Below are 24,634 nucleotides of genomic sequence, written 5' to 3'. Positions count from 1 at the left end.
TGAAGAGTGCTATCATGTCTCCCCTCAATCTTCTCTTCTCCAGGCTAAACATGCCCAGTTCTTTCAGTCTCTCTTCATAGGGCTTTGTTTCCAGACCCCTGTTCATCCTGGCTGCCCTCCTCTGAACACGCTCCAGCTTGTCTGCGTCCTTCTTGAATTGTGGAGCCCAGAACTGGACACAATACTCTAGATGAGGCCTAACCAGGGCCGAATAGAGAGGAACCAGGACCTCACGCGATTTGGAAGCTATACTTCTATTAATGCAGCCCAAAATAGCATTTGCCTTTCTTGCAGCCATATCGCACTGTTGGCTCCTATTCAGCTTGCGATCTACAACAATTCCAAGATCCTTCTCGTTTGTAGTATTGCTGAGCCAAGTATCCCCCATCTTGTGACTGTGCCTTTGGTTTCTATTTCCTAAATGTAGAACTTGGCATTTATCCCTATTAAATTTCATTCTGTTGTTTTCAGCCTATCAAGATCACTTTGAAGTTTGCTTCTGTCTTCCAGGGTATTAGCTATCCCACCCAATTTTGTGTCATCTGCAAATTTGATCAGCGTTCCCTACACCTCCTCGTCCAAATCATTAATAAAAATGTTGAAGACCACATGGCCTTTGCACTGTGTTCCCTTTGAAGTGCTAATATTGCCCTGAGATGCTTTCATGGTGCCCCGTTACATGTGTGTATCTTGAAAAACAAAAAAGTTATAGGCATTTTTCTTTTCCAGTGTAAGTCTATGAGGGTCGGAAGAGGTCCAGATTGATCCAGACCAGTTCGGACCTGATCCGGAAGGTCCGGATCGGGATCCAGAGCGGATCAGGGGGTCCCTGCACAGTCCTAATCCTTGATCCTCTCCTGCTCTTACTAGATTTCTCTCTCTATTCCAGCAGATCACAGGGAGAATTATGCTAATCTAGGTGCAGAAAGAAACCAGGAAGAGAAGTTCAGAAATCAAGACGGGTCCAAAACAGAGGAAGGAATCCAAACGGAGGAGGGGAAGAATGAATCATGCCCAGGGGAGAATTTCCATGAAATCCCCGTTCCGCAAGAAAAACACAAAGGGGCAAGGAAGCACACCTGCCCAGTGTGCGTGAAAAGCTTCAATCGGAAATCCGACCTGAATGTCCATTGGAGAATCCACACTGGAGAGAAGCCGTATAAATGCCTGGAGTGTGGGAAGAACTTCCGGCAGCTTGCCAGTCTCTCTTCACATCAAAGAATCCACACAGGGGAGAGACCGTACAAATGTGCAGAGTGTGGAAAGGGCTTTTACGACAAGTCAAGCCACCTCATACACCAAAGAATTCACACAGGCGAGAAACCGTATCAGTGTTTGGTCTGTGGAAAGGGGTTCCATCAGAGCTTTGGGCTGACGTCCCATCAAAGAATCCACACAGGAGAGAAACCCTATGTCTGCTCAGACTGTGGAAAGAGCTTTTATGACAAACCGCACCTTGTTAGACACCAAAGAATCCACACTGGGGAGAAACCCTACACATGCGCAGAATGTGGAAAGAGCTTCAGCCAAATCACAAGCTATACTTCCCATCAAAGAATCCACACAGGAGAGAGGCCCTTTATCTGCTCGGATTGCGGAAAGGCCTTTTACGACAAATCAAACCTCCTCACACACCAAAGAATTCACACAGGAGAGAAGCGATATAAATGCTTGGAGTGCGGAAAGAGCTTCAGCCAGAAAAAAAGCCTCACTTCCCATCAAAGCATCCACACAGGAGAGAAACCGTATCAGTGCCTGGAGTGTGGAAAGAATTTCAGGCAGCATACAGACCTCACTTCGCATCAAAAAATTCACACAGGGGAGAGACCGTACCAGTGTCTGGAGTGCGGAAAGCGGTTTTATAGGAAAGCGGATCTAAACAGACATCAAAGAATTCACCCTGGGGTAGAAAGACCCATTATTGCTTGGAGCGTTGACATGGCTTCAGACGGGGCATCGCTGTTGCGTCCTATCGGAGAATTCACACAGGAAAACCAGTATATTGCCTCTGAGATCAAGCAGGAACTTTATTGTTAAATCATCCCTGAGGAGTCATTGGAGAATTTGCATAGGGAATTTTCTAAACTTTCCACACTTCGCCTCCCTCAAATCAATATTCGGGAGCACGGAAAGGTTTCAGGCAGAGCAAATGTATAGGATCTATCTAGGTCTTTTTGTCATAAAGTAAACTGACGGATCATGATTATGATTCATTTCCCTCCACAAGCAAGCTTAGGACCCGTGTTTCTTGACTCAGCAATCTTTCATTACCTATAATGTATGTTTTCTTCCTGACAGAGGCCTGCCATGGCTTCCCAAAGATTATGAATCAACCAGCTTACGTATGTCTCCTTATATTTTCGTGGTGCCTTACTCCTGTGCCTGCATTTTTATCTTCCTATAAAATCTATTTTGGGCTGCATTAATAGAAGTATAGCTTCCAAATCACGTGAGGTCCTGGTTCCTCTCTATTCGGCCCTGGTTAGGCCTCATCTAGAGTATTGTGTCCAGTTCTGGGCTCCACAATTCAAGGAGGATGCAGACAAGCTGGAGCGTGTTCAGAGGAGGGCAACCAGGATGATCAGGGGTCTGGAAACAAAGCCCTATGAAGAGAGACTGAAAAAATTTGGCATATTTAACCTGGAGAAGAGAAGATTGAGTGGAGACATGATAGCACTCTTCAAATACTTAAAAGGTTGTCACACAGAGTAGGGCCAGGATCTCTTCTCGATCCTCCCAGAGTGCAGGACACGGAATAACGGGCTCAAGTTAAAGGAAGCCAGATTCCAGCTGGACATCAGGAAAAACTTCCTGACTGTTAGAGCAGTACGACAATGGAACCAGTTACCTAGGGAGGTTGTGGGTTCTCCCACACTAGAGGCCTTCAAGAGCCAGCTGGACAACCAACTGTCAGGGATGCTTTAGGGTGGATTTTTGCATTGAGCAAGGTGTTGGACCCGATGGCCTTGTAGGCCCCTTCCAACTCTGCTATTCTATGATTCTATGATCTAAAATCTGCAATCCACTTCTGTACATTGATTGAACTTGGGTTCGATTCCTCCGCTGTCTTTCCAAGTGCTGTTACATGGAGCTGCAGACTTGTTGGTAGCAGTTTGGATGGCGGATTTGCAGGAACCGAGAATTATCCTTCCATGGTTTGATCTCCCACTTTTCCCAGATCCTATAGGTAACATTAAAGGGAAAAAAGTGGTTCACAGCATTACCTCCATGATTTTGAGGCTCTGTGCTGAGTAGGTAATATTTCCACAACCGCAAAAGTGAATACAGAAACCACAGGGTAAAATTTCACCTTAGAGTAGACTCATTGAAATGACGGGGACTTCAGTTAGTCATGACTAACCTAACGTATTTCTTCGATTCTAAGACGCACTTTCCCCCCCATATAAATATCTCTAAAAACGGGTGCGTTTATTATTTCTTAGAATCAAAGCTTTTTTTTCTGTTGGTGGTACTGAAATTAGTGTGCATCTTACAATCGATGGCGTCTTACAATCGAAGAAATATGGTAAATCCCATTTATTTCAATGGGTCTTCTTGAAATAGGTTGGATTTTACCCATGCATAGAATCCTAGAATAGCAGAGTTGGAAGGGGCCTACAAGGCCATGGAGTCCAACCCCCTGCTCAATGCAGGAATCCACCCTAAAGCATCCCTGACAGAGGGTTGTCCAGCTGCCTCTTGAGGCCTCTAGTGTGGGAGAGCCCACAACCTCCCTAGGTAACTGGTTCCATTGTTGGTGCATTGTTGCAAATTGAGAGGGTTTTCTTTAATTATTATTTAATTAATTTATAATGGACAATTCATAGTAGCGCCCTTAGTGTGAATAGGTTAACTTTCCCTAATTGTTGGATGCTAGGGAGTTGTCATGCAGCACATCTGGAAGGCTGGTGAAGTAGAAAACTTCCCGTTTTAGCTGCACAAAAAGTAGAGGTGGGGGGATCTATTTTCTTTAAGACTAGTGGTGTCTCAAGAAATAGTGAGCAAACTTCCGAATTCTTTAGGATTCTTCATCAAGCCAGATGTTAATTAAAACATCAGGACCTGCATGGTCTGATTAAAGCCTGAGACAGAACTGAGTAATTACTAATTTGTATGTTTTCTCCAAATGGGTTAACTTTCTTTTTTGCTTCGTAAGAATCATGGCTGCCTGTCTTGTGCTTTGAGAGACGTCTCCAATTAGATCTGCAAATCGTCACCTCTGTTCCAGCTCAAGGTTCTTAAAAGCTGCAAATCTAAGGGAGCAAGTACTCAAGTTCCAGGTTTTTCAAACATCCTGCCTGAAGAAGAGCTCTGCAGCACTCAAAAGCTTGCTCACTTTTTTGTGACAATTTAATTTCTCCTCATCCAGTTATTGTCTTCCTGCAGGTTCCATATTTCTAATCATTTTCGGCACTTACATTTTTCACTGAAGTTTTCATTCAGAGAGCTTCGGCTATTGGGCAGTATAAAAATGTAATAAATAAATAAAATGCTCCTTTAAACGAAGGGATGAAATCTTGTTTTGCAGAGGCAAGAGTTTTACTGCAATATCCATGCAATCCTATGCATCTCTACTCAGATGTAAGCCCCATTGAATTCAGTGGGACTTACTCCCCGGTATGTACGCCCAGGATTGATTCTGATAGACCAGTCTGGTGCTCTCCAGATGTTTTGGACTGCAGCTCTAACCAACATGGCCAATGGTCAGGAGTGCTGGGTGTTGTAGTCCAAAACATTTGGTGGGCACCAGGTTGGAGAAGACTGATAGACAGTTTAGGACCAGGATATCTGACAGACCATGTATTAAAGTCACCCACAGAGATTCTCTTTTCAGTTCTAAACCAACATTCGTCCTTTTTCTTCTGCTGCCCCTTACGCCTGGAACGCTCTTCCAGAACACTTGAGAACTACAAACTCAATCACAGCTTTTAAAACTCAGCTAAAAACTTTTCTTTTCCCTATAGCTTTTAAATACTGAGTTTGTTCTGACTCTATACTGTTTAGCTTCACCCTACCCGGTGCCTGTTTACACTTCCCTGTGCCTGTTTGCATTCTCTTTCCCTCCTTATTGTTTACTACAACTTTATTAGATTGTAAGCCTATGCGGCAGGGTCTTGCTATTTACTGTGTAATCTGTACAGCACCATGTACATTGATGGTGCTATATAAATAAATAATAATAATAATAACATCTGGGCCAGAGAAACTTTGGAACTCCCTGCCCATTCATTCCCCCACCCCACCCCTTCTTGCTTGGACTTCTGCTAGAAAATTAACATTTTCTTTTTTAGGACAGCCTTTGGCCTTTAAAGACTGGATTTTGTTGCTTGCTTTGCCATAACTGATATGCAATATTTCTTCACTGCTGCATTTTTAAAGATGTTTTATGCTGGCTTGATAATTCTCTTATTTCTTTCACATACTTTTCTTTTGTCCTTTCCATATATGCCGTTCTTTTTATAGTATTTTATATCTCTTCATTGACTGCATTGAACTATATAAGGAAAAGGTGGGAAATGGGCGTTTTAAACCAGTAAAAAATAAAGGACAACGTACAGTAGTCTTTGCTTTCTTAAGAACGATGTTGAGGATGGGATTCGTTTTGGAAGTTTTGATGTATGAGGATGTGAGTGAAGTTTTATCAGTTGTCATGAACAACCTGCAGGAACTGCTATAAAAGAACCTAAAAGGAGCCTTGATGCTGGATCAAACCAGCACTCGATTCACACAGTGGCCAACAAGCTGTCGACCAGGGACCAACAAAGCAGGACACGTTGCAACAACACCCTCCCACCCATGTTCCCCAGCGACTGCTGCACACATGCATATTGCCTCTGATACCGGAGGTAGTACCTAGCCACGAGGACCAGTAGACGCCATCCAGATTGGTGGCCATCACTACATTATTCGATAATTTAACTATGTGCTGTGTGAAGAAGTCCTTCCTTTTATTTATTCATTATTTATTTAATTTTATTAAATGTATATACCGCCCCATAGCCAAAGCTCTCTGGGCGGTTTACAAAAGTTAAAAACAGTGAACATTAAAAAAGTATACAAAATTTAAAACCATCGAAAATATAAAAACTGTATAAAACAACAGTATATATTAAACAACAACAGTTCTGGGGCCCATTAAAACAAACAAATTTAGCATATGCTGTTAAATGCCTGGGAGAAAAGTCTTGACGTGGCGCCGAAAAGATAACAATGTTGGTGCCAGGCGAGCCTCATGGGGGAGATCATTCCAGAATTGGGGGGCCACCACTGAAAAGACCCTCTCCCTTGTTGCCATCCTCCGAGCTTCCCTTGGAGTAGGCACTCGGAGGAGGACCTTAGATTGTGGAATAGCCTGCCGGAGGAAATTCGACGACTTGACAGTCTTTTAGGGTTTATAAAAGCAATAAAGACTGATCTACTCCAGCAGGCCCATCCAGTGAAATTGTTGAATGTTTTAAAAATGTTTTAAACATGTGTGGTGTGTTTTTAATCACTTTTTAATGTGTATTTTGTATCAAGTTTTTATACTGTTTGTTTTATACTTCGAATGGTTTTAGTTTTTGTGAACTGCCCAGGGAACTTCGGCTATTGGGCGGTATAAAAATGCAATAAATAAATAAATAAAAATAGATGTTGAGTGCAGTGTATGGGTAGGCTCATGTCGGGAGAGGCATTCCATCAAGTATTGTGGTCATAGAATCATAGAATAGTAGAGTTGGAAGGGGCCTACAAGGCCATCGAGTCCAACCCCCTGCTCAATGCAGGAATCCACCCTAAAGCATCCCTGACAGATGCTTGTCCAGCTGCCTCTTGAAGGCCTCTAGGGTGGGAGAGCCCACAACCTCCCTAGGTAACTGATTCCATTGTCGTACTGCTCTAACAGTCAGGAAGTTTTTCCTGATGTCCAGCTGGAATCTGGCTTCCTGTAACTTGAGCCCGTTATTCCGTGTCCTGCACTCTGGGAGGATCGAGAAGAGATCCTGGCCCTCCTCTGTGTGACAACCTTTTAAGTATTTGAAGATTGCTATCATGTCTCCCCTCAATCTTCTCTTATCCAGGCTAAACAGGCCCAGTTCTTTCAGTCTCTCTTCATGGGGCTTTGTTTCCAGACCCCTGATCATCCTGGTTGCCCTCCTCTGAACACAACAATATGTGTCTGCCTCAGATTTGAATATATGGACATTGTAACAATAAATGAAGGGAATAGAGCATATTTATCAGTGCAATTGGATATTTAGTTACATTTATACATAATTTTTCCTCTTTTTGCTGTTTAGGTACCTTCTCCTAGAAATTGTATTAATGAACCATTCGTTTTACCTTTTTATACTATACATATTTATATAATCAATGGATTGATAATAATTCTTAGTGGAATGTTTGCATTCATAGCCCCCACCCTTTTATTTCTCTTTTTGTAACACCTTAAATAAAATAATAATAATAAAAATAACCAATCAAAAAATAATTAAGGAAAGGCTTCCTGGAATAATGACATTTTCAGGAGGCACCAAAAGGAATAAAATTGACAAAAAATTGTTTGATCAATGTTCTTTTCACCCAAGGACAAAATCCAAACAGCCCTTAAGCACGACTCCACCATTCCAGCGACAGAGGGTTCAAAAGCGCTTTAATGATGAGTAATCAAGGCCTGGTCTCTTCAAAGGGAGCAATCAGACAAAAGACATAGGGAATATGGTACAGTATTTGAGCTTGCAAGGGGCAGGGCCCAGTAGCAGCATTAACCAATCAGAACATAACACTGGGGCATAGCTAATTACGCTAAACAGTTCTGTAAACAATACCTTTGGCCTGACAGTGAGTTACAGAAGTTAACTTTGACACAGCAGCACTTGGAGACAGCTGGAGCCAGGATTCTTGTTTATATTAGATAAGAAGGATGCAAGGATGCACACAAGGAGACATTCTCATACAGGGCATCATGACATTTTGCTTGGTGTGCAATGGAGATTTTACAGTTTCCTGTTAAAAATGGAGGTGGTTATGCTAACAAAATTGGGTCGGATAGCTAATACCCTGGAAGACAGAAACAAACTTCAAAGTGATCTTGACAGGCTGGAGTGCTGGGCTGAAAACAACAGAATGAAATTGAATAGGGATAAATGCCAAGTTCTACACCTAGGAAATAGAAACCAAAGGCACAGTAACAAGATGGGGGATACTTTGCTCAGTAATACTACAAACACGAAGGATCTTGGAATTGTTGTAGATCGCAAGCTGAATATGAGCCAACAGTGTGATATGGCTGCAAAAAAGGTAGATGCTATTTTGGGCTGCATTAATAGAAGTATAGCTTCCAAGTCGCGTGAGGTACTGGTTCCTCCCTATTCGGCCCTAGTTAGGACTCATCTTGCGTATTGCATCCAGTTCTGGGCTTCACAATTCAAGAAGGACGCAGACAAGCTGGAGTGTGTTCAGAGGAGGGCAACCAGGATGATCAGGGTTCTGGAACAAAGCCTTATGAAGAGAGACTGAAAGAACTGGGCCTGTTTTACCTTAAAGCCCTTTACTGCCAGGGTCTAAGCCTTTTAGAATGGAAAAAAAGCAAGGAAAATTTCAGACTATTGGTGTTTGGGGAAAACAAGTCATGGCCTTTTGGGGAGAGTCAGATTTGTTCCCATCACCCTTGCTGTACGAAGGTGAGGGTGCTAAAGGAGGATTTTTGGGTATTGGGAAGTATAGAAATGAAATAAAATAATTGCTTCTGAAAGTAGTTCTCTCTGTAACCCATTTGGACTATTGTAACCTGTTCTATGTGGACACGCGTCGGAAACTGTTCAGAAACTTCAGCTGGTCCAGAACAACAGTTTCACTAGCTACCGGCCGGTTTCCAAACACAATTCAAAGTGCTGGTTATGACCTATAAAGCCCTATACAGATTGGGAACAAGCTGCCGGGCTTATTCGACCCGGTTAGGCCTCATCTAGAGAACTGCGTCCAGTTCTGGGCTCCACAATTCAAGAAGGACGCAGACAAGCTGGAGCGTGTTCAGAGGAGGGCAACCAGGATGATCAGGGGTCTAGAAACAAAGCCCTAGGAAGAGAGACTGAAAGAACTGGGCATGTTTAGCCAGGAGAAGATAAGATTGAGGGGAGACATGAGAGCACTCTTCAAATACTTAAAAGGTTGTCACACAGAGGAGGGCCAGGATCTCTTCTCAATCCTCCCAGAGTGCAAGACAAGACATAATGGTCTGAAGTTACAGGAAGTCAGATTCCAGCTGGTCATCAGGAAAAACTTCCTGTTAGAGCAGTACGACAATGGAATCATTTACCTAGGGAGGTTGTGGCCTCTCCCACACTAGAGGCCTTCAAGAGGCAGCTGGACAACCATCTGTCAGGGATGCTTTAGGGTGCATTCCTACATTGAGCAGGGGGTTGGAGTCCATGGCCTTAGAAGCCCCTTCCAACTCTACTATTCTATCATTTTATGAGTACAAACCTGATCTTTCAGAGGGAGTGCAACCCCATCCAGAACAGGCAATGAGCCTTTCTCCTGGACTCAGGAACCACTCAACCACAGGGCTTCCATCTTGCCACTATTCAATTTCAATTTATTGGCCCTCAACCAGTCCATTACTGAGTCTAGGCACTGGTCCAGGACTTGCACAGCCTCACCTAATTCACTTGTCGCAGGGAGATAGAGCTGCATGTCATCAGCATATTGATGGCATTTAGCTCAAAATCCCACCCTGTAGCTCAATTGCCAAGGGACTGAGGCGTGGTGACCCAATGCTACTCTCTGAAAACGACCGCACAGGTAGTACTGGAATCAGTGTAGCACAATGCCTCCGATGCCCATCACACGCAGTCCATCCAGGAAGATCCCGTGGTCGATGGTATCAAAAGCCGAGGAGAGATTGAGTAGAATTAGCAGGGTTGCATTCCCCCTGTCCCTCTCTTGATGAAGGTCATCCATCTGGGCGACCAAGGCTGATTCAATCCCGTAAGCGGACCGGAACGCAGACTGGAATGGGTCTAGATCATCAGTATCCACTTCTTATGTCTTCTTGTAAGTCCTCCCAAAACCCTCACTGAGGTCATTCAACCCATCCAGGTCAAGTGAGCCATCTATAGTTTGAAGTGCAGCCTGGTTTTAACCCTTTTATCAGGTGTGACTATGCAGGGGGGAAATTGCACCATGTTACGAAAGCGCTGAAAAGAGGCAAGCTCTGGTGCTTCAGAAATCATATAAGAGTTGATTTATTAGTTTATATCCAAACGTGTCCTGCACATTTTGATATAAACCAATAAAACAACTTTTATACGATTCCTGAAGTACCAGAGCTTGCCTCTTTTCAGCCCTTTTTAAAAACCCTTTTAGCACCAGATTAATAGCTTCAGCACAGCAAAGGATTCAAAGAACTACGAGTCCCCTAAACCCCAGACAGCTTTGCCAATTGTCAGGAATTATGGGAGTTGTAGTCTGAAACTGACTGTTGACCATGCTTACTCACTTGGTCTGAGGCCTATGGTGTTTAATAACCCAGAATGAACCGCTTTGGGTGGGTGTTGAGTGTCGTCCATCTCTGTTCCCTGGTTTCCCTGTGGCTGGGCTCACCTGTACTGGTCCTTATTCTGCTCACCTGACACAGCAGGTGATTGGAGGCCGTCACCATCCAGGACACCCTCAACCAAAACTATGTCTCACTTCAATCCGTGGAACTCCTTACTTCTGAGTGAACCACATAAGACCAGGCTATCAATCAGTTTTTTCAAAACCTTTTAAAAACACCTAATGAAGGGAGCTAAGTGAAGTTATCATAGGAGGCAGTTCAACGGTGTCGGAGACCCCACCAAGGAGACCCTGCCTTGGTTCCACCAACTTGATTGATATTGCAGGGGGGAGTGGTTATATAAGTGGGATTTCAATCTGAAGGACTGGGGAGGCTTCTATAGGTGAAGTCAGTTCGTCAAATTCATTCCGCCAAGTACGTTCCCTGAGGTGAAAGATGAATGTGATTATGGCGTCATCTCATTCTCCCAACTCTTCTAAGGGTTCTCCCCTGTGTCAGTTATTTAGTGAGAAGTGAGACAGAACTTCTGACTGAAACTCCTTCAACATGAGGGGCAGGTCTATGGTTAATCCCACAAGAATTCTTTCATGAGAAATCAGGCTGGCAGTAGCATAGACAATTCTACACTCCAAGCACTGCTTTCCCCGTGGATTTCAACGGAGGCTTGTGTTCACACTGAAGGTTATTCCACACTTGAAGCATTTATATGGCTCCTCCCCTGAGGTTTTTTTAAATGTCAAACTGAAGCTCTTTCCACACTCTACAGAGCTACATTTATTTATTTATTTAATTTAAAATATTTATATCCCGCCCTATATCACTAAGATCTCAGGGCGGCGTACAGATAAAAATATGCAGCATAAAACAATAAATATACACAGTTAAAAACAAATTAAACCGTGATCCAAGTTAAAACAATATATAATTTAAAAGCAATAGATGCAGTTAAAACAGTTAAAACAATGTGCCAGTGAATTTAACCATCCAAGGCTTTGTTAAACAGCCAGGTTTTTACTTGGCGTCGAAATGAAAACAGCGTTGGCGCCCATCGGGCCTCCAAGGGGAGGGCATTCCACAGCCTGGGTGCCACCACAGAGAAGGCCCTCTCCCTTGTCCCAACATAGCGAATGTGTTGTGCTGGTGGGACGTGGAGAAGAGCTCCTCCAACAGATCTCAGTCTCAGACAGGCAGATATAAGGAGAGGCGCTCCTTCAAGTATCAAGATCCCAAGCTGTTTAGGGCTTTAAACATCATTACCAAGACCTTGAATTCTGACCGGAAGTGTATAGGCAGCCAGTGCAGTTCCTTTTTGTCCGGTGTTATGTGGTCCCTGTAAAATGTACCCGCCAGCAGTCTAGCTGCTGCATTTTGCACTAGCTGCAACTTCTGTGTCATCTTCAAGGGCAGCCCCATGTAGAGTGCATGGCAGTAGTCTAAGCGGGAAGTTACCAGTTCATGCACTACTGTGACTTGGTTGTCCCTGTCCAGGAAAGGCCGTAGCTGGCGGATCAGCCGAAGCTGACCCCAAGTACTCCGTGCCAGAGTGTCCACCTGGGCCTCCAGTGACAAGGATGGGTCTAGGAGTACTCCCAAGCTACGTACCTGCTCCTTCAGAGGGAGCGCCACCTCATCCAGAACAGGCCCCTTACCCAATTCCCAGACTCAGGAACCAACAATCCACAGAGCTTCCCTCTTATCAGGATTCAGCTTCAGTTTATTGGCCCTCATCCAGCCCATTACAGCCCCCAGGCACTGGTCCAGCACCTTCACAGCCCCAGCTGACTCCGACGACAAGGAGAAGTAGAGCTGAGTATCATCATGGTTTTTCCTGTGTTAATACTATGAAGAGAAGTAAGGCTTGTTCTCACACTAAAGCTCTTTCCACACTCTGCACATTCATCTGGTTTCTCCCGTGTGAATTCTTTGATGATGAGTGAGTTGCGTGCTCCGACTGAAGCTCTTTCCACACTCTGCACATTTATATGGTTTCTCCCCTGTGTGAATTCTTTGATGAGAAGTGAGTTGCGTGCTCCGACTGAAGCTCTTTCCACACTCTGCACATTTATATGGTTTCTCCCCCGTGTGAATACTTTGATGAAAAGTGAGGTTTATCTTCTTACTGAAGCGCTTTCCACAGTCTGCACATTCATATGGTTTCTCCCCTGTGTGAATTCTTTGATGTGAAGTGAGTTGTGTGCTCCGACTGAAACTCTTTCCACACTCTGCACAGTCGTATGGTTTCTGCCCTGTGTGAATAATTTGATGAGAAGTGAGTTGCGTGCTCCAACTGAAGCTCTTTCCACACTCTGCACATTTATATGGTTTCTCCCCCGTGTGAATACTTTGATGAAAAGTGAGGTTTATCTTCTGACTGAAGCACTTTCCACACTCTGCACATTCATATGGTTTCTCCCCTGTGTGAATTCTTTGATGACAAGTGAGTTGTATCTTCACACAGAAGAACTTTCCACAGTCTGCACATTCATATGGTTTCTCCCCTGTGTGAATTCTTTGATGACAAGTCAGTTGTACCTTCTGACGGAATCGCTTTCCACAGTCTGCACATTCATATGGTTTCTCCCCTGTGTGAATTCTTTGATGACAAGTGAGGTGTGTGCTCCGTCTGAAGCACTTTCCACACTCTGCACATTCATATGGTTTCTCCCCTGTGTGAATTCTTTGATGAGAAGCGAGGCTTGTGCTCCGATTGAAGCGCTTTCCACACTCTGCACATTCATATGGTTTCTTCCCCATGTGAATACTTTGATGAGAAGTGAGGCTTATCCTGTGACTGAAGCGTTCTCCACACTCTGCACATTCATATGGTTTCTCCCCTGTGTGAATTCTTTGATGACAAGTGAGGTGTGTGCTCCGTCTGAAGCACTTTCCACACTCTGCACATTCATATGGTTTCTCCCCTGTGTGAATTCTTTGATGAGAAGTGAGGCTTATCCTGTGACTGAAGCGTTCTCCACACTCTGCACATTCATATGGTTTCTCCCCTGTGTGAATTCTTTGATGACAAGTGAGGTGTGTGCTCCGTCTGAAGCACTTTCCACACTCTGCACATTCATATGGTTTCTCCCCTGTGTGAATTCTTTGATGAGAAGTGAGGCTTATGCTCCGATTGAAGCGCTTTCCACACTCTGCACATTCATATGGTTTCTTCCCCATGTGAATACTTTGATGAGAAGTGAGTTGTGTGCTCCGAGTGAAGCTCTTTCCACACTCTGCACATTCATATGATTTCTCCCCATTGTGAATTCTTTGATGAGAAGTGAGTTGTTTGCTCCGACTGAAGCTCTTTCCACACTCCAAGCGTTTTAATGAGTTGTCATCTGTGTGAGTTTTACAACGGCTTTTAAGACTCGAATGAGAATCAAAGTTTGTCCTACGCACAGAATACTGATTTATTTCCATTCGTTCATCTACATTTTCCTGTACTGTGGTTTCACTGTGGCCATGAAAAGCAGAGGGTTTCCTGGTCTTCTTGTGCATTCCTCCTGTTCTTATTTCCTCCTGGTCCATCAGATCTAAGCTGGTGGCAAACGAACAAGAAAGAGATCTTGGGGTTGGGGTGGACAGTTTGATGAAAAGGCCCACCCAGTGTGCGGCCGCTGTAAAGAAGGCAAACTCCATGTTAGGCATGATAAGAAAAGGAATTGATAATAAAACGGCCAGTATCGTACTGCCCAGTATCATACAAACCACACTTAGGATACTGTGTACAGTTCTGGTCACCACACCTAAAAGAGGATATTATAGGGCTGGAAAAAGTGCAGAAAAGGGTACCTAAAATGATGAAGGGGCTGGAGCATCTCCCCTGTGAAGAAAGGTTACAACTACTGGGATTGTTTAGCTTGGGATAAAGGAGGCTAAGGGGAGACCTGATAGAGGTGTGGAGAATGTGGACAGGGAGACATTTTTCTCCTCTCTCAAAACACTAGAACCCAGTGGGGTCATATCCCATGAAGCTGATGGGTGAGAGATTCAGGACAAATAAAAGGAAGGACTTCTTCACACAGTGCAGAGTTAAATTAAGGAACTCACTACCACAAGATGTAGTGATGGCCAGCAATTCAGATGGCTTTAAATGGGGGTTGGATAAATTCCTGGAGGCGAAGGCTATCCATGGCTACTAGCCCTGATGGTTGTATGCTATCTCCAGTATTTGAGGCAATAACCCGTGTGCCTCAGTTGCTGGGGAACATGGGTGGAAGGGTGCACCATGTCCCGCTTTTTCATCCCTGGAGGATGGCTGGTTGCTAGAAAAGGAAGCCAGCTCCCAGAGAGCGAGTGAACAGGAAGAGGTAACAGGAGTTTGACAGGGGGAGTTCAGCAAACGAGGGCTCTAAACCCCTCCAAAAAAGTGTTTCCTTCTCTTAAGACATACTCATATAGTTGTGCACCTCTAGAGAGGTCAGGACAAAGCACAGGCAATTCCATTAGAAAGGAAAAAAACAAAGCAGAAACAGACAATATGGATGGAAAGGAGTCCCTAGCGGTGGTGACCTGCAAAGGGTGTGCAATGTTGGTGTTCCTGCCTGAGTCGACATGGCGGACACCTGCAACCAGTACAAGCTGGTGGTACTTTTGGAAGAAAAAGTGAGAGGACTTGAGCGGCGAGTGTCCACCCTCAAAGGAATAAGAGAAGACGAGGAGTTCTTAGACAGAACAGTGGAACTGCAACAGCAACAAGAAGCACAAGAGATTGAAGAACAGCAGCCAATGGGAGCAGAAGTGGAGGATGCTGAGGGGAGGAAAGTCAATGAAGCTCAAGTTAAAGGAAGCCAGATTCCAGCTGGACATCAGGAAAAACTTCCTGACTGTTAGAGCAGTATGACAATGGAATGAGTTGCTTGGTGAGGTTGTGGGCTCTCCCACGCTAGAGGCCTTCAAGAGGCAGCTGGACAACCATCTGTCAGGGATGCTTTAGGGTGGATTCCTGCATTGAGCAGGGGGTTGGACTCGATGGCCTTGTAGGCCCCTTTCAACTCTGCTATTCTATGATTCTATGAAGAGGAAACTCCATGGGAAAGAGTGGCAGTTAGGAGCAGCAGAACTAGAAGGCATTCTGTACCGGTGGAAGCATTAGAGTTAAGCAACTGCTTTCAGCTACTGGAGGCTGAGACTGGAGGACAGTCTGCAGAGGCAGAATTACAGGGGACGCCATGCAACAGTGAACAAGAAGGCTGAAGCTGAGAATGAACTGAGATTAGCAAGGGATGCTAAAAGCAATAAAAATGCTTTCTTCAGATGTGTGAATAGTAAAAGTCAGAGGAGAGGAATGGTGGTTCAACTGCTTAATGAGGATGGCAAATAGATAACTGACGACAAAGAAAAGGCTGAAGTGCTCAATTCCTACTTTGGCTCAGTCTTCTCCGAAAAGCAGGGCTATGACCTCCCTGGAAAACTTGAAGCACAAGTTGAGGGGGCAGGACTGCAGTTTAAGATTGATAAACAAATGGTCAAAGAACACCTAATTTCCTTGAATGAGTTCCAATCTCCAGGGCCCGATGAACTGCATCCTAGAGTAATGAAGGAGCTAGCGGAAGAACTCTCAGAACCACTATCTATTATCTTTGCAAATTCATGGAAGACGGGTGAGGTGCCGGACAACTGGAGGAGGGCTAACATTGTCCCTATCTTCAAAAAGGGCAAAAAGGAGGAACCTGGGAACTACAGACCAGTCAGTCTGACATCCATCCCTGGGAAAATTTGTAACAGATTCTAAAGAAGCCAATCTGTAAGCACCTTGAAAACAATGCGGTGATAACTAGGAGCCAACATGGATTTGTGAAGAACAAATCCTGCCAGACTAATATGATCTCATTTTTTGACCGGGTAACCTCCCTTGTAGACTGTGGGAATGCTGTGGATGAAATATATCTTGACTTCAGCAAAGCTTCTGACAAAGTGCCCCATGATATTCTGATTAACAAACTAACTAAAAGTGGGCTAGATGGAACAACTATTAGGTGGATTCACAGTTGGCTACAGAACCGGACTTAAAGAGTACTTATCAATGGAACCTTCTCAAACTGGGGAGAGGCAACGAGTGGGGTACCGCGGGGCTCAGTCCTGGGCCCAGTGCTCTTCAACATTTTTATTAATGATTTGGATGAGGAGGTGGAGGGAACGCTGATCAAATTTGCAGATGACACAAAATTGGGTGGGATAGCTAATATCTTGGAAGACAGAAACAAACTTCAAAGGGATCTTGATAGGCTGGAGTGCTGGGCTGAAAACAACAGAATGAAATTTAATAGCGATAAATGTCAAGTTTTACATCTAGGAAAAAGAAACGAAATGCACAGTTACAAGATGGGGGATACTTGGCTCAGCAATACTACAAATGAGAAGTTTCTTGGAATTGTTGTAGATCACAAGCTGAATAGGAGCCAACAGTGTGATGTGGCTGCAAGAAAGGCAAATGCTATTTTGGGCTGCATTAATAGAAGTATAGCTTCTAAATCACGTGAGGTACTGGTTCCTCTCTATTCGGCCCTGGTTAGGCCTCATCTAGAGAATTGCGCCCAGTTCTGGGCTCCACAATTCAAGAAGGATGCAGACAAGCTGGAGCGTGTTCAGAGGAGGGCAACCAGGATGATCGGGGTCTGGAAGCAAAGCCCTATGAACAGATACTGAAAGAACTAGGCATGTTTAGCCTGGAGAAGAGAAGATTGAGGGGAGGCATGAGAGCACTCTTCAAATATCTGAAAGGTTGTCACACAACGGAGGGCCAGGATCTCTTCTCCATCTTTCCAGAGTGCAGGATACGGAATAACGGGCTCAAGTTAAAGGAAGCTAGATTCTGGCTGGACATCAGGAAAAACTTTCTGACTGTTAGAACAGCACGACAATGGAACCAGTTACCTAGGGAGGTTGTGGGCTCTCCCACACTAGAGGCATTCAAGAGGCAGCTGGACAACGATCCGTCTGGTATGCTTTAGGGCGGATTCCTGCATAGAGCGGGGGGTTGGACTGGATGGCCTTATAGGCCCCTTCCAACTCTACTATTCTATGATTCTATGACCCTCGGTCTGATCCAGCATGGCACTTCTTAAGCCCTGCAGCCTGGAGACTTTTCTTTCTAAACAGACATAGGATTGCACTCCTAGTCAATAAAAATAGATACACCTTGTTAGATTGGAAGATTGGCTGAATGGGCAAAAATCAGTTTGTTGCATTTGTGAAGAATATATTATTACCAACTAGGGAAAGACAGAGCCTTACCCAGAGAGGCCACGTTCCCACAGATCTCCTCCCTGACTTCCTGATGCAGAGCTCTCTGGTCCGGATCCAGCAGCGCCCACTCCTCCTCCGTGAAAGACACAGACAGCTCCTCAAAGCTCACCAGACCCTGAAAGGGAAACGTTTCCTCCTCAGAGAGAGCATGAAGATTACAGACAAGCGAAATCCAGAACAGCAGGTGAGCGGAACGGTGATGATTCTCAGCCGCTCTACAGGCTCCGTTCTAAACACCCCCGAAAAGATGGGGGGGAACCTCATGAAACCTTCCTGAGGGCCACTCAAAGCCATTCAACACGGCCGCTTTGACTCAAGCAAAGAGGAAAGTGACGTGTTCACTCCCAGGGAGGTGAGCAGAGCCCAGAGACCCCCCGTCCGCCCCTCGCCCTTCTCCCCCTACCTCATGGGGTCCCACGGCCTCCGTTCCCCCTTCGCCACCAGAAAGAGATGATGGGGTACCGACTGCCGGCATCATGATTTCACCTGTGGGAGACAAAGATGGCAGGAAGCCCAGAGCGTCTGGTTGCCTTCAAACAATGCACATCCAAGCAGGGAAAATGGCATTACAACCTCCGCTGTTTACGCTCAGGTTTTTGAATTTCTCTTGTGTGAAAACACACGTCTCTCCCCATTTAGGTTCTTACCCAGAAACCACAATACAGGTTTCCACGTAGAATGTCTTCATGTGCTGAAAAGAAACACCTTTTCTGAACTCTAAGCGAGGTTTAATTTAAGTGTCCCTCCCCCAACAACCAAAAACATCTAGAGGAACTTAAAAGGGTGCTATAGATTTCGGGCAGACTCCAGAGAGGGAAACCAAGTCGAAATAGGCCTCCTTACTCCTCACCCTGCACGGGGGCTCCTCCGTCAGCCTCCTGAACGATCCGTCTTTGCTCCGAACTGGGTCTGCATGGAGCCTTCTCTGCCCCAGAGAAATCAATGCTCAACTCTGCAAGCCGGCCCTGCTCCTGAAACAGCAATGAGGATCCAGGACATGCAATGGGGAGAAGGATTAGAGATTAGAGAAGGAAGAATACTGGAGGCAAAGGCTTTGGACTATTATGAGTCCGTTTTAGTATATCCTCCCTCACGTGCTTTTTCCTTTCAAACTACCAGGATAAAAGTCTCTCACCTGCTCGACCTCCTGGTATTGCAATTGCCGGAAATGCCGGCTCTGTACATCTGGGTACGGCGTCTCTTCTCCCAGGATTACTTGCACCTTTCCTTCCCAGAATTCCCCACTGCTTCCAGTTGTGGTGGTACCAGGCCCCCTTCCTGCTTCGGGGCCAACTGAGTCTTCCTCGTCCATCTCTGTGCTCCCAGAAGCCTCCGACGGGGCCAGAGGAACCCTTCTTCGTCCCGCACTTCCTGCCCCAAGGCCCAACATGCCGTAAATGGAGATGCCACCAAGTCCTGCAAAGCCAAGACACGGTTCTGAGAGTTAAAGGATGACACTGTCAGGCTCGGGAGATGCCTTTTCCAGGGATGACTCCAGCTAGCCACCAGGTCGTCATCTCCCAGAAGGAAAGGCTGGTGAACACCAGGGACCAAAGAGGGAGGGTCCTTCACGGAGGGCCACACGCCCCAAAGCCCAAAGCCTGGTTGAGGGGCTGAAGACGCAGCCTCCCGGTCACAGGCCTGCCCTGAACGACCCCTCCCCCCCTCCACAGACCCTCCCTCCCTCAAGCCTTCCCTTGAGCCTCCACTCCTCCGGCACCACCTTTCCTGTCTCAGGCAAGTCCCATCTCCTTGACCCCTTCTGCTGCCGACTTCGTGTTAAGTCTCACATACATAGAGTGCCAACTAGGTTAGAATGCTGGGCTAGGACTCCCGGGATCCAGGTTCTAGTCCTCAGCTGTTTTATTCCTTTACTATGTACACCATGTAGAATCATAGAATCATAGAATAGCAGAGTTGGAAGGGGCCTACAAGGCCCTCGAGTCCAACCCCCTGCTCAATGCAGGAATCCGCCCTAAAGCATCCCTGACAGATGGTTGTCCAGCTGCCTCTTGAAGGCCTCTAGTGTGGGAGAGCCCACAACCTCCCTAGGTAGCTGATTCCACTGTCGCACTGCTCTAACAGTCAGGAAGTTTTTCCTGATGTCCAGCCGGAATCTGGCTTCCTTTAACTTGAGCCCGTTATTCCGTATCCTGCACTCTGGGAGGATTGAGAAGAGATCCTGGGCCTCCTCTGTGTGACAGCCTTTGAAGTATTTGAAGACTGCTATCATGTCTCCCCTCCATCTTCTCTTCTCCAGGCTAAACATGCCCAGTTCTTTCAGTCTCTCTTCATAGGGCTTTGTTTCCAGACTCCTGATCATCCTGGTTGCCCTCCTCTGAACACGCTCCAGCTTGTCTGCGTCCTTTTAGAATTGTGCAGCCCAGAACTGGACGCAATACTCTAGATGAGGCCTAACCAGGGCCGAAGAGAGAGGAACCAGTACCTCACGTGATTTGGAAGCTATACTTCTATTAATGCAGCCCAAAATAGCATTTGCCTTTCTTGCAGCCACATCACACTGTTGGCTCCTATTCAGCTTGTGATCTACAACAATTGCAAGATCCTTCTCATTTGTAGTATTGCTGAGCCAAGTATCCCCCATCTTGTAAATGTGCATTTCGTTTCTTTTTCCTAGATGTACAATTTGCCATTTATCGCTATTAAATTTCATTCTGTTGTTTTCAGCCCAGCACTCCAGCCTATCAAGGTCATTTTGAAGTTTGTTTCTATCTTCCAGGGTATTAGCTATCCCACCCAATTTTGTGTCATCTGCAAATTTGATAAGCGTTCCCTGCACCTCCTCGTCCAAATCATGAATAAAAATGTTGAAGAGCACTGGGCCCAGGACTGAGCCCTGCGGCACCCCACTCGTTGCCTCTCCCCAGTTTGAGAAGGTTCCATTGATAAGTAATCTTTGAGTCCGATTCTGTAGCCTACTGTGAATCCACCTAATAGTTGTTCCATCTAGCCCACTTTCAGCTAGTTTGTTAATCAGAATATCATGGGGCACTTTGTCAAAAGCTTGGCTGAAGCTTCTGCTTCTCTTTATCCAGGGAGGTCATAGCCCTGCTTTTCGGAGAAGACTGAGCTAAAGTAGGAATTGAGCACTTCAGCCTTTTATTTCTCGTCAGTTATCTATTTGCCATCCTCATTAAGCAGTTGAACCACCATTTCTCTCCTCTGACTTTTACTATTCACTTATCTGAAGAAAGCCTTTTTATTGCTTTTAGCATCCCTTGCTAATCTCAGTTCATTCTCAGCTTTAGCCTTCTTGTTCACTGTTGCATGGTGTCCCCTGTAATTCTTCCTCTGCAGACTGTCCTCCAGTCTCAGCCTCCAGTAGCTGAAAGCAGTTGCTTAACTCTAATGCTTCCACCGGTACAGAATGCCTTCTAGTTCTGCTGCTCCTAACTGTCACTCTTTTCCTAGGTGTTTCCTCTTCATTTGGCTTTCCTTCCCTCAGTATCCTCCACTTCTGGTCCCGTTGGCTGCTGTTCTTCAATCTCTTGTGCTTCTTGTTGCTGTTGCAGTTCCACTGTTCTGTCTAAGAACTCCTCATCTTCTCTTATTCCTTGGAGGGTGGACACTCGCCACTCATCCTCTCACTGTTTCTTCCAAAAGTGTCACCAGCTTGCACTGGTTGCAGATGTCCTCCATGTCGACCTCAGGCAGGAACACGAACATTGCACACCCTTTGCAGGTCACCACCGCTAGGGACTCCTTTCCGTCCATATTGTCTACTTCTGTTTTGTTTTTTCCTTTCTGATTATCATGGAATTGCCTGTGCTTTGTCCTGACCTCTCTAGAGGTGCACAACTATATGAGTACGTCTTAAGAGAAGGAAACACTTATTTTTTTTTGGTGAGAGCCCTCATTTGCTGAACTCCCCCTGTCAAACTCCTGTTAGCTCTTCCTGTTCGCTCTCTCTGGGAGCTGGCTTCCTTTTCTAGCTTCTAGTTTAGCTGGGCCAGCAGCTCTTCTCTGCTTCTGCTCTTCTTGGAGTCGGGAATCCAAATGAGGTCACTGGGCGGCTGACAACAGTCAGCAATCAAACCAATCAGGCCCGTCTACTCCAGCACTCTGTTCACACAGAGGCCAACCAGCCATCTGCCAGGAATGAAAAAGCAGGACATGGTGCACCCTCCCACCCATGTTCCCCAGCAACTGGTGCACCCAGATTATTGCCTCAAGTACTGGAGATAGCACACAACCATCAGGGCTAGTAGCCATGGAAAGCCTTCGCCTCCAGGAATTTATCCAACCCCCTTTTAAAGCCATCTGAATTGCTGGCCATCACTACATCTTGTGGTAGTGAGTTCCTTAATTTAACTCTGCACTGTGTGAAGAAGTCCTTCCTATTATTTGTCCTGAATCTCCCACCCATCAGCTTCCTGGGACGACCCCACTGGGTTCTAGCGTTTTGAGAGAGGAGAAAAATGTCTCCCTGTCCACATTCTCCACACCTCTATCAGGTCTCCCCTTAGCCTCCTTTATCCCAAGCTAAACAATCCCAGTTGTTGTAAGCTTTCCTCGTAGTGGAGATGCTCCAGCCCCTTCATCATTTTAGTTGCCCTTTTCTGCACTTTATCCAGCCCTGTAATATCCTTTTTTAGGTGTGGTGACCAGAACTGTACACAGTATCCTAAGTGTGGTTGCACCATAGGTTTGTATGATACCGGGCAGTACGATACTGGCCGTTTTATTATCAATTCCTCTTCTTATCATGCCTAACATGGAGTTTGCCTTCTTTACAGCGGCCGCACACTGGGTGGGCCTTTTCATCAAACTGTCCACCCCAACCCCAAGATCTCTTTCTTGTTTGGTCGCCACCAGCTTAGATCTGATGGACCAGGAGAGAATAAGAACAGGAGCAATGCACAAGATGACCAGTAAACCCTCTGCTTTTCATGGCCACAGTGAAACCCCAGTACACCTTAGTTGTCATCAGAGAAGTCACGTAGGGGGAAAACCATATGAATGTGCAGACTGTGGAAAGCGCTTCAGTCAGAGTACAAGCCCCACTTCTCATCAAAGAATTCACACAGGGGAGAAACCATATGAATGTGCAGACTGTGGAAAGCGCTTCAGTCAGAGTTCAGGCCTCACTTATCATCAAAAAATTCACACAGAGGAGAAACCATATGAATGTGCAGACTGTGGAAAGCGCTTCAATCAGAAGATACAACTCACTTCTCATCAAAGAATTCACACAGGGAAGAAACCATATGAATGTGCAGACTGTGGAAAGCGCTTCAGTGATAAGCTACAACTCACTCGTCATCAAAGAATTCACACAGGGGAGAAACCATATGAATGTACAGACTGTAGAAAGTGCTTCAGACAGAAGATACAACTCACTTCTCATCAAAGAATTCACACAGGGGAGAAACCATATGAATGTGCAGAGTGTGGACAGCGCTTCAGTCACAGGATAAGCCTCACTTTTCATCAAAGAATTCACACGGGGGAGAAACCATATCAATGTGCAGAGTGTGGAAAGTGCTTCAGTCGGAACACAAACCTCACTTCTCATCAAAGAATTCACACAGAGGAGAAACCATATGAATGTGCAGACTGTGGAAAGCGCTTCAGCCAGAAGACACACCTCACTCGTCATCAAAGAATTCACACAGGGGAGAAACCATATGAATGTACAGACTGTGGAAAGTGCTTCACGCATAAGATACAACTGACTTCTCATCAAAGAATTCACACAGGTGAGATACCATATGAATGTGCAGACTGTGGACAGCGCTTCAGTCGGAGCACAACCCTCACTTCTCATCAGAGAATTCACACAGGGGAGAAACCATATGAATGTGCAGACTGTGGAAAGTGCTTCAGTGAGAAGATAAAACTCACTCGCCATCAAGGAATTCACACAGGGGAGAAACCATATGAATGTACAGACTGTAGAAAGTGCTTCAGACAGAAGATACAACTCACTTCTCATCAAAGAATTCACACAGGGGAGAAACCATATGAATGTGCAGAGTGTGGAAAGTGCTTCAGACAGAAGATACAATTGACTTCTCATCAAAGAATTCACACAGGGGAGAAACCATATGAATGTTCAGACTGTGGAAATTGCTTCAGACGGAACGTACACCTCACTTCTCATCAAAGAATTCACTCAGGGGAGAAACCATATGAATGTGCAGAGTGCGGAAAGCGCTTCAGACAGAGTGCATACCTCACTTCTCATCAAAGAATTCACAGAGGGGAGAAACCATACAAATGTGGAGAGTGTGGAAAGTGCTTCAGATGGAGCACAAACCTCACTTGTCATCAAAGAATTCACACGGTGGAGAAACCATATGAATGTGCAGACTGGAAAGCACTTCAGTCAGAAGATACAACTCACTCGTCATCAAAATATTCACACAAGGGAGAAACCATATAAATGTGCAGACTGTGGAAATTGCTTCAGATGAAGCACAAGCCTCACTTCTCATCATCAAAGAATTCACACGGGAGAAACCAAATGAATGTACAGAATGTGGAAAGCACTTCAGTCGGAGTTCAAGCCTTACTTCTCATCAAAGTCTTAACACGGGGAAAGACGTGATGATACTCAGCTCTACTTCTCCTTGTCGTCGGACTCAGCTGGGGCTGTGAAGGTGCTGGACCAGTGCCTGGAGGCTGTAATGGGCTGGATGAGAGCCAATAAACTGAAGCTGAATCCTGGTAAGACGGAACCTCTGTGGATTGGTGGTTCCCGAGTCCAGGTATTGCATAAGGGGCCTGTTCTGGATGAGGTGGCGCTGCCTCTGAAAGAGCAGGTACGTAGCTTGGGAGTACTCCTAGACCCATCCTTGTCACTGGAGGCCCAGTTGGACTCTCTGG

At 45.5% G+C, this 24,634-nt stretch overlaps 2 protein-coding genes across 2 annotated transcripts in view; one reads left to right on the top strand and one right to left on the bottom strand.

Annotated features, from left to right (window-relative positions):
- The window catches only part of LOC134395802 (zinc finger protein 420-like), a 34,276-nt gene extending 10,085 nt beyond the window's left edge, over nt 1–24,191 (top strand). Inside the window, exons 6-7 of the mRNA XM_063121961.1 lie at nt 890–1,905; nt 22,737–24,191. Coding sequence (XP_062978031.1) covers nt 890–1,905; nt 22,737–24,191 — 2,471 coding nt within the window. The remainder of the gene's footprint in view (nt 1–889; nt 1,906–22,736) is intronic.
- On the bottom strand, nt 12,300–21,520 carry LOC134397003 (zinc finger protein 883-like). Its single transcript, XM_063123613.1, has 6 exons — nt 21,395–21,520; nt 19,052–19,201; nt 18,636–18,756; nt 18,189–18,271; nt 17,774–17,900; nt 12,300–13,875 (listed from the first exon to the last, which is right to left on the bottom strand). Exons 1-6 carry the CDS (start codon nt 21,518–21,520, stop codon nt 12,434–12,436), a joined length of 2,049 nt encoding a protein of 682 aa, XP_062979683.1. The 3' UTR covers nt 12,300–12,433.
- Nucleotides 24,192–24,634: the final 443 nt, after the last annotated feature.

Source organism: Elgaria multicarinata, chromosome 3 (genome assembly GCF_023053635.1).
Source record: "Elgaria multicarinata webbii isolate HBS135686 ecotype San Diego chromosome 3, rElgMul1.1.pri, whole genome shotgun sequence".
NCBI classification, from domain to species: Eukaryota; Metazoa; Chordata; class Lepidosauria; order Squamata; family Anguidae; genus Elgaria; species Elgaria multicarinata.
The sequence above is the reverse complement of the archived record's forward strand: the minus strand, read 5'-3'. Positions and strand labels throughout refer to the sequence as shown.